The following is a 13,211-nucleotide window of genomic DNA, read 5'->3' as shown; positions in this document are numbered from 1 at the left end:
AGCCAAAACATGACCAAGGGTGCCTTCAGCCACGACCAGAGCCAAAACATGACCAAGGGTGCCTTCAGCCAAAACATGACCAAGGACGCCTTCAGCCACGACCAGAGCCAAAACATGACCAAGGACGCCTTCAGCCACGACCAGAGCCAAAACATGACCAAGGACGCCTTCAGCCACGACCAGAGCCAAAACATGACCAAGGACGCCTTCAGCCACGACCAGAGCCAAAACATGACCAAGGGTGCCTTCAGCCACGACCAGAGCCAAAACATGACCAAGGGTGCCTTCAGCCACGACCAGAGCCAAAACATGACCAAGGGTGCCTTCAGCCAAGACCACAGCCAAAACATGACCAAGGGTGCCTTCAGCCAAAACATGACCAAGGACTCCTTCAGCCACGACCACAGCCAAAACATGAGCAGCGACTACCAGAACGACGCATTCAGCCACGAGGAGCCAAGCCACAATATGAGCAGCGACTACCAGGACGACGCCTTCAGCCACGATGAGCCAACCCACAACATGAGCAGCGACAACCAGAATGACCAAATGGTCCATGATTCTACAGATAGTCTGGTGGCTGTTAATGTCTGAAGTATGCAGTTGTCTCTGTGATGGAAGAGCTCAAATGTTCATGAAATTCTTTTCTCATAATAAATTTATCTTTACATGTACTCTTGGCTTTTTTTTTTTTTTTTTTTTTTAAAGCTGCAGTAAAAAAATACAGGTACATCAGAATTTGTATTGTGGGGAAACCTGATTCAATTCAAAGTGAAACTCATTCTGTAGACTTAAGACTCACTGTGTAGTAAGGGATTAGAAGCATTACATTCCTGCTGTCAAGTTTCTTTGTATCCAATTTTCTGCTAATGAATTGAAGATGTTTGCAGGAATGTGCATTAAAAAAAAACATGATGGCATTTCGTGAAAGGATTACTCTGCATCCACTGGTTTAAACGGTTAGAGCCTTCAAGCAATTTAAAATAGACATTGAAAATGCAGTGCAAACATATTTTCATTTTAAAATTTAATACTGATTGGAAGCAAAACTCAGATCTGTATACTTTAATAGTACTGCCTTTTCCATAGAATGAAAAAATTCACTTGATTTGCTTAGTCAACAATATAAAATCCCACCATGTTGAAAGAGTAATTGGTGGAGCCCAAGTTGGGAGTTTTACTGTATTGTGATGGGTGTTTATTGGAAAATGAAGGCCAGAATAAGGATTGAGAGCACAAGGACCACTCCGCTGCCCCACAAGACAATCACCATGAATTCAGAGAAAAAATGAGTTTTCATTATTTACAGTGTTTGATTCCATATACAGCTTAAAATCACAAGACAAATAAAAGCCTTTACCTTTTAATTTTGTGTATATGTTTGATTATAAACTGATTATATTCTGGAACACGAGGGGGGACATATAGACAACCATTCACACCTATGGTCACTTTGGTGCATGATTTAGGAATGTGGGAGGAAGATGGAATTCCTGGAGAAAACCAGAGGGGAAGTCAACCCGAAAATGTTCTTTCCAATATGTTCTATGAGCCTCCAATAGTCTAAATACGGCATTCTGATTAATTTTGCATTTGTGGAATATGATTTATGCAGCAAAATCCACCCGTTTTTATCCATCCCAGGGGGCGGCCATTTTGTCACATCTGTCGACTGAAAATGACATCACAACTGCTCAGGGCTCAGGTAACGACCAATCACGGCTCAGATGCAGAAAACAGGTCATGTTTCATGAATCATGATTGGTTGTTACCTGAGCTGTGGTGTCATTTTCAGTCAACTGAAGTGACAAAAAGGCCTCCCCATGAGATGAACAAAAACAAGTGGATTTGAATACTTAACTCATATTCCACAAACGCAATATCAATCAGAATGCCATGATGGGGCTGCATAAAACATATTATTGTAAAAAAAAAATTGGGGGGGGGGGGCTTGAAATCCACTTGAAGCAAAGGTACAGATACTTGTGTTAAAAAAAGTAAAAGTGCCGATTGAATTGTAAGGAGTAAACAATTTTTTTTTTTTAAAAAGACAGACAAACAAATGCTCATGAAATATTTTTGTTTCCAGTTAAATGAGTGCAACCTCAAAGTGCTGTTCTTGGAGGCCAATGGTTTTTTTTTTTCATATATATTTCAAAGGCTGATGGAGCATAAGGTTATTTTAGTAAATGGTAAATTGACTGTCACTTGTAAAGCGCTTTTCTACCTTTTGGTACTCAAAGCGCTTCACACTGCACCTAATCTACTGATTCTACTGAAAATGAATGATGAAGTGAGCAACAGCCAGCAGAATGAGTTCAGACACGACCAGCCGAGCGCCAACATGAGCAACGACTTCAGACACGACCAGCCGAGCGCCAACCTGAGCAACGACTTCAGACACGACTAGCCGAGCGCCAACATGAGCAACGACTTCAGACACGACCAGCCGAGCGCCAACATGAGCAACGACTTCAGACACGACCAGCCGAGCGCCAACATGAGCAACGACTTCAGACATAACAAACGGAATGCCAACATGAGCAACGACTTCAGACATAACAAACGGAGCGCCAACATGAGCAACGACTTCAGACATAACAAACGGAATGCCAACATGAGCAATCACTTCAGACATAACAAACGGAATGCCAAAATGAGCAATGACTTCAGACATAACAAACGGAATGCCAACTTGAGCAATGACTAAATGAGTGACGACAGGAGCTATGTCGTCCAAGACCAGCAGAGCAACAACCACCAGCTTGAGAATCTTGTCATGAGCAGTGACGTGAGCAGTAGCAATCAGAATGACAGAATGGGTGGTGACTTGACAGATGACATGATGACTGTCGTTGTTTGAAGCCTGCAGTTGTAGCTGCAACATGAAAATTTAGTTTCATCTCCTATTTGAAAAATGAATTACTTTGATTTATTTACTTGCTATACAGGTTCATCAAAATTGAATATTGTGGAAAAATTAAAACAATGAAGCTGCTGTGTATTGAGTTCTTGAACGGTGCTATGTAGTTCTCAATCAGATTTTTTTCCACTATGCCAGCCCAATTCGGATTAACAATCTACACTGTCATATGGTGAGGTGTGTAACAAAATCAGATTTTGAATGGGGAAAATCTATTTAAAAGCAATCTTAACATGGCTGTCAATGGCCAGCTCAGGAAGGTATATTGTAGATATGTTGCTGATTTTAAAGACTCGCCTAAAGCTAAACTGTGGCAGGGCTTTTACTTTCTGGACCTAGATTTGTAGAAAAGGTGTACAGTATTGCGTTGAAAAGAACAATCCATAAAGGAAACGTTTCTCCCCCAATCAAATATGTATTCGCTTATTTTGAGGTTCTTGTAACAGACATTGTAGTACGTTGTCACGCCACACGGTAGCGCCCCTTTAATACTATGTCAGTTAGTCACGTCTTTTCCCATGAACTTCATTATACTTTTGTTTGAACAATTATTGACCAAAGGTTCAAATGGCTATATCACCGTACGCCAACATTTGTCGACCTCAATTACAACAACAAAAAAATCCATTAAAAAAAGTTAAATTCGCTATAATCAAACAGCACATGTCCATGGCTAGTTATCTCCTCAGCTCTCATTACCACCTGTTCCAAGTTACAACGTATACCTTAATGCAGTAATGCAGGGGTGTCCAAACTCGGTCCTCAAGCGCCGGTGTCCTGCCTGTTTTCCATCTATCCCTGCTGCGACGCACCTGATGATCGTTATCAAGCTTCTTCAGAGCTTTCTAATAAACTGATCATTTAAATCAGGTGTGTTGCAGCAAGGAGAGCTGGAAAACAGACAGGAAAGCGGCCCTTGAGGACCGGCGCTGGACAGCCCAGTCTTAATGTATTCACTCTGCATGGAGACAAATTAATCTAATTATTCACTTCACGGGATAAATCTGTCTAAAATGACAAATATCTATCCCATTTTAACTTATCTATCTCTATCTAGCAATCTATCTATCTGGTCACATTAGTCTTTGTTCTCCCATCCGAGCTATTGTGGGAAACAAAGATTTAACTTTGTTTAGACTTCATATGAAATAGAGTGGTCAGTTGTGTGTCTTATTTCTTTATACATTTTATGAACAAAACATAATGGAGGAAAAACTGAAAGGTAAAAGTACTGTATACTAATGAAACAAAATGTACTGTACAACTGTGACACAAAAATTGGTAATTGTACAACAGAGATGTCGAGGAGTATCATAACCATGATAAAGCATTTTTATTATCTTCCTTCTCCAAAACACAAAAAAGAAATAGGTGGAGACTAGCAGACATTTCCCGGCATTTGAAAATGTATATAATGTATGCTATCGATTTGAAACGTTTGTCATGTCTGCTCATCAGTATATGCCATAGCTTTGCTCCTTTTCATCTCTATATCTGTCCAGGTAACGTAGGGGTTGTCCGTGGGGGTATTTCACTTGTGGTGGATGGTACACTGGGGGACGGATGAATTCAAACACTGGCTCCCTCATGTCTGTAAGGTGAAAAGAATCGCAGATATTTAAGATTTATTTATGAATCCGTTATTATATGGCATGAATTGCACGACTTGTATTGCATGCTGGGGTCTGGTGTAACTCACTGAGGGTGCTGTGAAAGGTGCTGGTGACAGATTCATCCCATTGGCATTGGAAGAACGCCAGACCTGCCGGTGTTATGCTGTCCTGGTGCTTTCTGTAGAAATCCACTGTTTTGAACGTCCGCTCTGCTAGTGAATGACTGGGGGGGGGGGGGGGGGGGAGTGAGTAAACGTTTGTTTACTGTATTTGTCATATACGGAAACAATTGTGAGACGTCATTTGTCAAAGCAAAAGCCGTGCGTGTTGCTCACCACGGCGACGGCCTCAAATCTTCCTGGAAGTGTATGGGCCCCTCCTGCCGGAAAAGAACGTAAATGTAGCGGTGGAAGCCCGTTCCTCTTGCGGGAAAAGGAGGTAGATAGTGACATAGTTCTTCTCCAGCCTGCACCGCTCCACCTGGTATGTTCCCACTGGAGAAAAAAATTCAACATCACCCATCGGCATGTACGGTGTTATGCCATTAAATACCAATTCTTTGTTTGCGGCTGCTATACCATGGATATTAAGCGCTCATTTTCTTAAATGTTTTTTTTTTTTTTTTTTTTACAGTTAACTTTAACTGGGAGTGACAAAAAGTACTTATGGGTTGTGAAATTACATAAAAACAACACTGATTCAAATTAAATGACTTACACAAGCCAGTGCAGGTATTCAGCTTCATTATCGAGAAGATGCTCATCTGAAAGACACCGCGTTATGTTTGTTATTCAACAATAGTAGATCCATGTATTCGTGTAGCTGTATCGTATTGAAACAGGAAGTCTGACCTGGGGAGGTGAGCAGGAGAGTCCAAAGGGAGCCCTCATCTGCATTAAAGCTGACCACAGGAGCAGATGCTGTCTGGTTGAGGGAGTAAAGCACACATTTTTAAAAAGCAAAAGAAACAGTTGCAAGAAACCTTCGTTCGACTGTTCATACTTCTGTCGGTGTTAGTTGATTCCCATAATGGACTTCACCACTTGTTTCTTGGTTATAGCAGATCCGTAGAGGGATTTGAGGCAAGAAATACGCCTTTGGGAAAAGATCCCTGAAGACCCCATAGTGGTCTGCCAGCCTTTTTATATGAAAGGGACCACTGCTCTTCTCCCACATTTCCTGCACTTGATCCATAGATATCTTAACTGGGGGAGAAAAACAGAAAAGAGATTACAACCAAGGTTTCATAGTAACCCATTCATTTATCTTCGATATTCACCAGGGTCAGAAGTGGGGTACACCCTGGAATTGTTGCGAGCCAATTACAGAGCACATTCAGACAATCATCCACCCCCATTCCCACGAATGGAAATCATCTTGATTTAACCTACACGTGCGTAAACGGCAGGCCCTCTCCAGTTCGACATTCTTCTTGTTCTCCTTCATCATTTGCCTCCTGTGCCTCAGTTGATTGATTCTAGAAGGTCGATCACAAGGTAGTCCGATGTCCACTCGCACAACACCTGACAAAACACACAGGTCACGGCTAAATCAGGGTACACAAATGTGTTTGTGTGATTTTTAACATCTTGGACAAGGTACACATATAATGATAACTGAGCTATATTTGAGCATTTTCTCACTTTACAATCAAAGTCAGCAAAGGTCTGATTGTACGATTTCTCTAAATCATTCTTCTGACTAATTACCATGTGGTATTGTGCAAGTTAAGAGTTACTTTGCCTGTTAAAGATGGGTATGTGCATACTGTACCACATAATATTATTTCTCACCATGTTCAGGATCCTCTTGCTCCACATATCCTTGGTAGGTCTTCCACCACACCGGCTTGTTTTTCGCCTCTTCAGCTTGTCTGAAGTAACGGTTGAAGCTGCGATATTTCTCTACTGTGTCAATGTTTTGAACATCAATGTCCTCATTCGGCATCGGACCCAGAGGAGGACGCCGTCGACAGAGGAACGCTGTTTTGTGGAAACACACAAATGATGTAGTTCGTGCACTGTAAACTTAGGGTGAATTCCGTGCGACTATATGGGCTTTCAACTGTTGAACACTTTATTGTATATTTATTTGAGCTACGGAAAGGCATGTTATTCAACGTGCTTTCCATCCATCCATCCATACATTATCCAAACCGCTTATTCTCTTGTACAGTACAACTAAAACCATTGCACTATCCAAACAAACCGATGTTCGATACGAAAACAATGCTAATTCTTGTTTAGACATTTTAAATGTAATTTCGCGAGTGATATGACCAAGGTCCCTTTAAAACAGGACAAGCCAATGTGTCACTGGGATTTGACCCCACGCAGCATGGACACGCATTAAAAAAAATCTAACAAAAGCACAAACACCAAAAGGCATATAAACAAATCTCATATTAGGTAACTGCCATTATTTGTACCTGTTGTGACAAAAGTAATCGCATTGTTGATCCTTAATTCAAACCTATTCCTTAACACGCCAGAAGATACTGTGCGCAGCGCCATCTTGGAAGGAATAAGAATCTACGGTGGCCGAGTGAATAACAGGCGTTTGTTGTAATACTCCTGCAATGTGTGGTCCACGTTTATATACGGTGCATTTCTGAAAATTACTACTACTACTACTACGAATAATAATAATGATAATAATAATATAGAATATATACCTACATATGCGTGTGTTAATTTATATCAGTGCAAATAGTGTATTTACAATTTTCTATTTTCTTGATAGCACCTGAAGGTATCATCCTGTCGTCACTAGGAAATGGTCAACTGACGCTGTCATCTGTATTGATGCGCTGTGAATTTCGTCGAGCGGTGTTAAAGGTTAATATCGCCCGTTTATGTTAAACTTTGAATAAATAATAATATCTCATTTTACTATGTTTCAGTATGGGTATTTTATTCTGAAGCGCCCCGGCTAAGGCTAACGGTAGCTTCTCTTTGCTAACTGCGCTTGTCTCGTTATGAACGGCTTTGTTGTCGAGCATCAGATAACTGCATGAGCCATTTAGAAAGTGCCATCGGGTATTTATGCTGCTTTGAACTGTTGTGACAATTTCCTACCACATGCACTACAGGTAAGGTTACAGCATCCTGACCAATTTCTTATTTGTTATTGCCACACACATGATTGTTGTTGTTGTTGTTGTTTGTGCAGAGATGGATTCTCAGAGCTCAAACCTGACCTGTGCCATATGTCTAGAGAGTTTTACCTTTCCTGTCACTATCGAATGTGGGCACTCGTTCTGCAAGAAGTGCATCACAACCCATTGGGACACTAAAAGAAAGTCTGGTATTGGACCTGACTGTCCCATCTGCAATGAGAAGTTTGCCACCAGGCCCACTGTCAAGCGTAATGTATCCTTGTCTCTTCTGACTGAAGCTGCGAACAGCAACACCGGGCCATCCCGCAAAGACTGCTGGAAGGAGGAAGGTGGCTCCATACTTTGTGATATCCATCATAAGCCTCTAGTTTATTACTGCAAACGGGATAAAATGTCAGTGTGCTGCGAATGTGCCATCAGAGAGTGCAAGACCCATGACAAGGACTTGTTGGAGACTGAAAAGAAAAAACAAAAGGTACATACATTGCCGCCTATGCGTTGTCGTGGTTTGCAGTTACTTGAGCTTTGTCCCACTTTCCAAAAACCCTGATTGCCATCCATCCATCTGTCCATTTTTATACTGCTTGTCCTAATTAGGGTGACGGGTGAGCTGGAGCATATTCAAGATGACTTTGTGTCATTACAGGTTCATCGAAGACTCTGAATTGTTTATGACTGGGTACATCAGCCATGGGCAATTTAGAGTCTTCGATGCTTTTGGACTCGGGCAGGAAGCACGAGTACCCTAAGACACAAGGAGCACATGCAGGCCGTAACCGTGTGGAAATAGGTTATTTCCTGTAGTGATTGGTTTGACGTGCCTAAAGTATTAGGTGTTTTTTTTTGTTTTGTTTTTTTTACATAGTTATTACTGGAGAAGAAGAATGAGGAGGTGACAAAACTCCTTGAAGAAACCAAGCAAAGTATTAACAACCTAAGTGAAATGATCAACCAAGCAAAGGTAAGGCTTTACTTTCATCATCAGTTACTTCATAGCAGTCTCCCTACATTGTGTTATTTTCAATAATCAGGAGACGATGCAGCAGACGTCCAATCGGGTCACAGCCAAGTTTTCCACCGTGATAAAAATATTGGCTGAGCGGCAGGAGGCCACTGAGCGCTTTATGGAGCAGCAGAAAGAGGCGGCCATTTCTGAGGCAACAGCGCGTCTCTCTGACCAGGAAGAGAGTGCCCAGAAATTGAGGGCTTGCCAGGTTAAGATTGCAGCCCTACACAACCTCTCCGATTCAGAGCTCATCAAGGTTTGGAATGACTTTGCAGTTTGCTCCCATTCATTTGGCCGCTTGGAATGTCGTTTTACTGCATTTTTCTGTCTCTTGTTCATCACAGGCAGGATTCTTAATTATGACTCAAATGCATAAACACACTGTCACTTGTTTGTATTAAGGTTTGATAGGACTGTAATCGACATAATATACCACAAAAATAACCAAAGGCGGCAAAAGTACTCACACTCTTTACTTAAGTAGAAGTACAGATACTTGTTTAAAAGAAGGTGAGCACAATGAAAAAAAAACGTCTCTGTGCATGCCTTTTATTAACTTTCATAGTGCTTATACTGAACCTTTTTTTTTTTAAATCACATTTCATGGAGCATGTTCTTTAAGAGCTTGCTAGTGTTGGCTTGATTCATGCTGTAAAACGTGGACCTATAGCTTTGGTATTATTGATTTACATGAAAAAAAAACAAAAAAAAAAACTCAATTCGCTAATGATAACTGGAAAAAGTACACCTGGCTGACTTGTATGATTTTTTTTTAGATTAGACACAGAATGTTGGATAGCCACAAGCTCCAGGTATTCACCTTAAAACACGATTGGAGCCGATGACATCAAACACTCCTTTTATTAATTGGAAAACATCCTGCTACTTGGAATCTATTTTCATCATTGTTTATGCTTCACTGTTAACATTCCTCCATGTTGCTGCGTCCTTATTTTTTTACGCCTTATAAGACATCGAGATCTTTGTGGGGTCGTCATCCGTGGAGGTTGAAAAATTTTTTTTTTAAAAAAGCATTTTTGACAAAGGAATCGCAAAGTAGAACTGTGAAGCAGACGTGCTAACCGCGTAAATATAGAAATTAGAATTAATAAAATCTTATCACCTATTTTTTTTTTTTACTGCACATCTTCCACTAGGAATCAATGCTCATAGAAATTCCACGCCTCAAGAAAATTCCCTCAGACGTAACGCCCCACCTGCAAGATCGATTAAGTGCCATCACAGAGGTACTGACCCGAATCTCCAAGCTGGTGGTTGAGGACCTCGAAAGAGCTGTTTGCAGCGTTGTGGGTCAGGACATAGAAGGTAAACCCTTGCGCATTCGACTGGCCTTCTTCTCTCCTCCCTCTGCCTTGTCGTCTGTACATTCTCACGGGCTCTCCGCCAGGTTCTCCTCAGGAGAAGAGGCCCGTTCTGGCTGTGGTTCCCAGTCCGGCTGCTCCGAGCCACCCTGGTTGGAAGGAGGGCCTCAGTGCTTGTAAGCGCTCTCTTTTCAATGTCATCTGCATGTGGGAATTTCACACTTGACGGGTGGGCAGGCATTCCCGAGACCCACCTAATTGTATACAATTCAAAACTGCGGTAAGTCAAATTATGACATTTCCTGTCTTCCCTCACTCCAGACAGATGCTCTCTGACATTTGACCCCAACACAGCCAATGGCCATCTGGTATTGTCACAAGAGAACCGGAGAGCGGAGCACCTGACTTCTGACCTGCGTCACGTGGTCGAGCACGAATCTCGTTTTGACCACACCTGGCAGGTGCTGTGCAGCCAGGGCTTTAATCACGGCCAGCACTACTGGGAACTGGAGGTGTCCAAACCGTGGGCCTTACTGGGGGTACATGCGGACTTTACATATTTCAAATGCGGTTCTCAGAGAGAAATCCGTTATCGTATGGCAACATTCTCCTCCTGTTCTCAGGTCACCTACAACACCATCCCCAGAAAAGAGAAGGGGCGGAGGTGCATGCTGGGTATGAACGAATTGTCGTGGAGCCTGCAGCTGGACGAGAAGCAGCTGAGCGCCTGGCACAACGGCCGCAAGGAGACGCTGGTCGGATCTTCTCAGCACGGCCGTATCGGCGTGCTGCTGGACTACGATGCGGGAACGCTCACTTTTTATGGGGATGGACACATCAGGCTGCATGCCTTCCACTGCGCCTTCACCCAGGAGCTCTTCCCCGCTTGCTGGATAGGAGAAGGCGTCAGGATCACGCTATGCTCCACATGAGTGCGCAGAACTTGATTGTTTTTGCTTTATTTCAACTGACGCTTGTTTCTCAATGGTACTGTACATGAAAAACAATGGGGGGGGGGGAAGAATTGGGACGCCTGCGGAATCAGTCACAACTGCATCAATACACTAACATAAAATGTGCCTTTTATTGAGTGAAATAAGGTACATTTGATCCCCGAGCAAAACCAAAACCTATCAGCATAATCAATACACAAGCATAACAATTGGAATGAACAAAGTTGCAAATTCATCAGAGAATCAAATGATGATTTCCCTCATTGTATTTCCATCCATTCAAGGTTGGGGGAAGCTGAAGCCTATCCCAGTTTTGGTTCGGTGCAAAAGGGACATTGAGTGGGATTTGTCAACTGGGTGAACCAGTACACTACCAATGTCCGCCACTATATCAAATCGTTTCCTGATTCCTTCCACTATGGCATGTTTTGTTTGCACATGGGGAGTCTTGCTTTCCTTCTTGTTACAAAGTGATGCACCAGTACCGTCTGTGACATTGATGCATGCAATTTCCTAGGGTGTGTTCCCCACATCAATTTTAGCCTAGTAACTCCTTTTATAAATTGTTTTTATAATTTAGGCGTAATTTTTCAGCCGTTTTAAATGTGGGCAGTTAGGCCTATTGCACATGCTCATTTGACTTTTATTTTTTTTTTTACTTTTTTCAAGCCATCACATTGCAAGCAGAGGAGCTGTGTTACATTTTATGAATCCTTTTGTTTATACATTACTCATTTTTAAGTGTAACATGACTTGTAGTGTTTTTTTGAGACTCACATCTTTGATTATCAATCAGTATTTGGGGAAGTGTGTGACGAATAAAGAAGAATAAGTGAAGAATACAGCACATAGTAGTCAAGGCTGAGGCCCAAAATGAAGAATAACCGTCCGTCCCTACTAACATGCTGCGTTTTAGTCATATGTGAGAACGTCTGTGTAGTAGGTAAATCAACATCCATCACGTGACAAAAAAAAAAAAAAAAGAAAAATCTCACCACATTCACACATGAAACAGGGTCCATTTAATAAATGCCTATGGGTTGCTTTAGCCGTTAATAATTTTAAAGCTTCATACTTTCAGCCATGCCTGAGCAAGCAAGAGCCCCAAGCTCAGCAAATAACCGGCCACGTTTAACAATACAGTACACAGATTAATATCGTAGGAAGTATAGGCGATATCCAACAGAAGACTTCAAATTGGATTTCTTTTTTCAATTCAAGATGCAGTCGGTTTATAGTCCTGTTTTTTTTTGTGAACTGTCAAAACTGGCGACGCCTTTGCTTTTGGACAACAGAAAACAATAATCCATCCTGTCTGTACATCGCCCTGACCCACCTTCCACTGTGGTACTGATCTTAATCCTGGATCAAGGACTCAATGCTGGACTGTAATCTATGAGGTCCTCTCATCCAGCGCCATGTGTCAAAGCAGAGTGGATACCTTGTACGTTCTGATAAGTGTGACAAGCTATATATTATCTTCTAAATATGTACAGTTAAATGGTAAAAAAATAAATTACTTAACTGAGCTCACTGGATAGATTCACAGAGCAAAGTGTGCCAGATTCATCTGATTGTTAGTACTGTACTGTACAGTACTGTACAACACTACATATGTCATAGCAAAGCAAAATCAAGCATAGAGGGAATCTTGCAACACACTCAAGACATTAATAACAAGAAATAATACCCTCTCTCATTAACTGCTCATTTTATCCACTATTAGATCACTTCAAACGTCATCCAAAGGGTTGGAATGAGAATAAAGGAATGAGTAGTTGAGACTATGTTTCGGAAGACAAGAAAAGAGGGGAATGATCCTTACAAATCAAATTGAAATGGATATTACTGTGGTCAGTGTAGATGGTATCCACTGGGGGTGGAAGTCAAGCAGGTCTACTGGTTCTTTTTATCTTCTGGAGGAGAGTAGGGGGGAGGCTTATCCTACACACACACACACACACACAAAAATACATCACGACAAATACTGTATGAAACAGGAGATCAGCGCTACAAAATAGAATGACACGTGTGTTTAAAGTAACCAAATTACTATGCTCCAAAGCGGACTTTATCTTGGAAATGCCATTGATGGGCTAGCAAATAGCATCCGACACTAACACTAAGGAATTGGTACTTGAGCACAAATGGTGCGGCAACACACAGAGACAGCCAAAGGCATTTAATCCTGATCTGCTGTGAAAAATGACTAACATTACTGCACATTACTGATTAAAACTCTGATTACAGCCATCAGACAATCTGCAAAAATGTGG

General features: G+C 41.7%; 4 protein-coding genes across 8 annotated transcripts in view; 2 read left to right on the top strand and 2 right to left on the bottom strand.

Moving 5' to 3' along the window:
• LOC147129506 (uncharacterized) overlaps positions 1–674 on the top strand; it is a 2,538-nt gene extending 1,864 nt beyond the window's left edge. The window contains exon 4 of the mRNA XM_086017290.1: positions 1–674. This exon is cut by the window's left edge and continues 1,355 nt beyond it. Within this exon, the coding sequence (XP_085873416.1) occupies positions 1–594 (594 nt within the window). The 3' untranslated portion in view covers positions 595–674.
• Positions 675–4,224: 3,550 nt separating this feature from the next.
• mrpl38 (mitochondrial ribosomal protein L38) lies at positions 4,225–7,117 on the bottom strand. Its single transcript, XM_086016151.1, has 9 exons — positions 6,965–7,117; positions 6,330–6,518; positions 5,928–6,059; positions 5,539–5,741; positions 5,388–5,460; positions 5,254–5,299; positions 4,872–5,030; positions 4,623–4,759; positions 4,225–4,514 (listed from the first exon to the last, which is right to left on the bottom strand). The coding sequence occupies exons 1-9, from the start codon at positions 7,047–7,049 to the stop codon at positions 4,378–4,380; spliced, it is 1,161 nt and encodes a 386-aa protein (XP_085872277.1). The 5' UTR covers positions 7,050–7,117; the 3' UTR covers positions 4,225–4,377.
• A 132-nt stretch (positions 7,118–7,249) lies between these two features.
• On the top strand, positions 7,250–12,464 carry trim65 (tripartite motif containing 65). Of its 3 annotated transcripts, XM_086016144.1 has the most exons (9): positions 7,252–7,627; positions 7,708–7,842; positions 7,933–8,129; positions 8,520–8,615; positions 8,686–8,916; positions 9,818–9,986; positions 10,069–10,158; positions 10,304–10,521; positions 10,606–12,464. In XM_086016144.1, the coding sequence occupies exons 2-9, from the start codon at positions 7,710–7,712 to the stop codon at positions 10,912–10,914; spliced, it is 1,443 nt and encodes a 480-aa protein (XP_085872270.1). In that variant the 5' UTR covers positions 7,252–7,627; positions 7,708–7,709; the 3' UTR covers positions 10,915–12,464. The 3 variants fall into 3 exon arrangements, with proteins under 3 accessions (XP_085872269.1, XP_085872270.1, XP_085872267.1); XM_086016143.1 differs by having other exon boundaries at positions 7,250–7,627; positions 7,708–8,129; positions 10,304–10,494; XM_086016141.1 differs by having other exon boundaries at positions 7,708–8,129.
• Positions 11,048–13,211, bottom strand: part of wbp2 (WW domain binding protein 2) — an 18,367-nt gene continuing 16,203 nt past the window's right edge. For all 3 annotated transcript variants that reach the window (XM_086016153.1, XM_086016154.1, XM_086016155.1), the window contains one exon: positions 11,048–12,879. In XM_086016153.1, the coding sequence (XP_085872279.1) occupies positions 12,832–12,879 (48 nt within the window). In that variant the 3' untranslated portion in view covers positions 11,048–12,831. The remainder of the gene's footprint in view (positions 12,880–13,211) is intronic.

This window comes from Filicampus tigris, chromosome 19 (genome assembly GCF_054856515.1).
Source record: "Filicampus tigris isolate MCC_2025a chromosome 19, RoL_Ftig_1.0, whole genome shotgun sequence".
Classification (NCBI taxonomy): domain Eukaryota; kingdom Metazoa; phylum Chordata; class Actinopteri; order Syngnathiformes; family Syngnathidae; genus Filicampus; species Filicampus tigris.
Note: the sequence above shows the minus strand (reverse complement) of the source record. Positions and strands in the feature narration are given on the sequence as shown.

Excerpts from the sequence above, each read along its gene's own strand:
- trim65 (XM_086016141.1), top strand. The coding sequence starts at position 7,710 with ATGGATTCTCAGAGCTCAAACCTGACCTGTGCCATATGTCTAGAGAGT. Across the intron at positions 8,616-8,685 it reads AAATGATCAACCAAGCAAAG|GAGACGATGCAGCAGACGTC; the intron begins GTAAGGCTTTAC and ends TTCAATAATCAG. Across the intron at positions 10,522-10,605 it reads AACCGTGGGCCTTACTGGGG|GTCACCTACAACACCATCCC; the intron begins GTACATGCGGAC and ends TCCTGTTCTCAG.
- mrpl38 (XM_086016151.1), bottom strand. The coding sequence starts at position 7,049 with ATGGCGCTGCGCACAGTATCTTCTGGCGTGTTAAGGAATAGGTTTGAA. Across the intron at positions 5,742-5,927 it reads GGCCTGCCGTTTACGCACGT|TTAAGATATCTATGGATCAA; the intron begins GTAGGTTAAATC and ends TTTCTCCCCCAG. Across the intron at positions 4,515-4,622 it reads CACCTTTCACAGCACCCTCA|ACATGAGGGAGCCAGTGTTT; the intron begins GTGAGTTACACC and ends TTCACCTTACAG.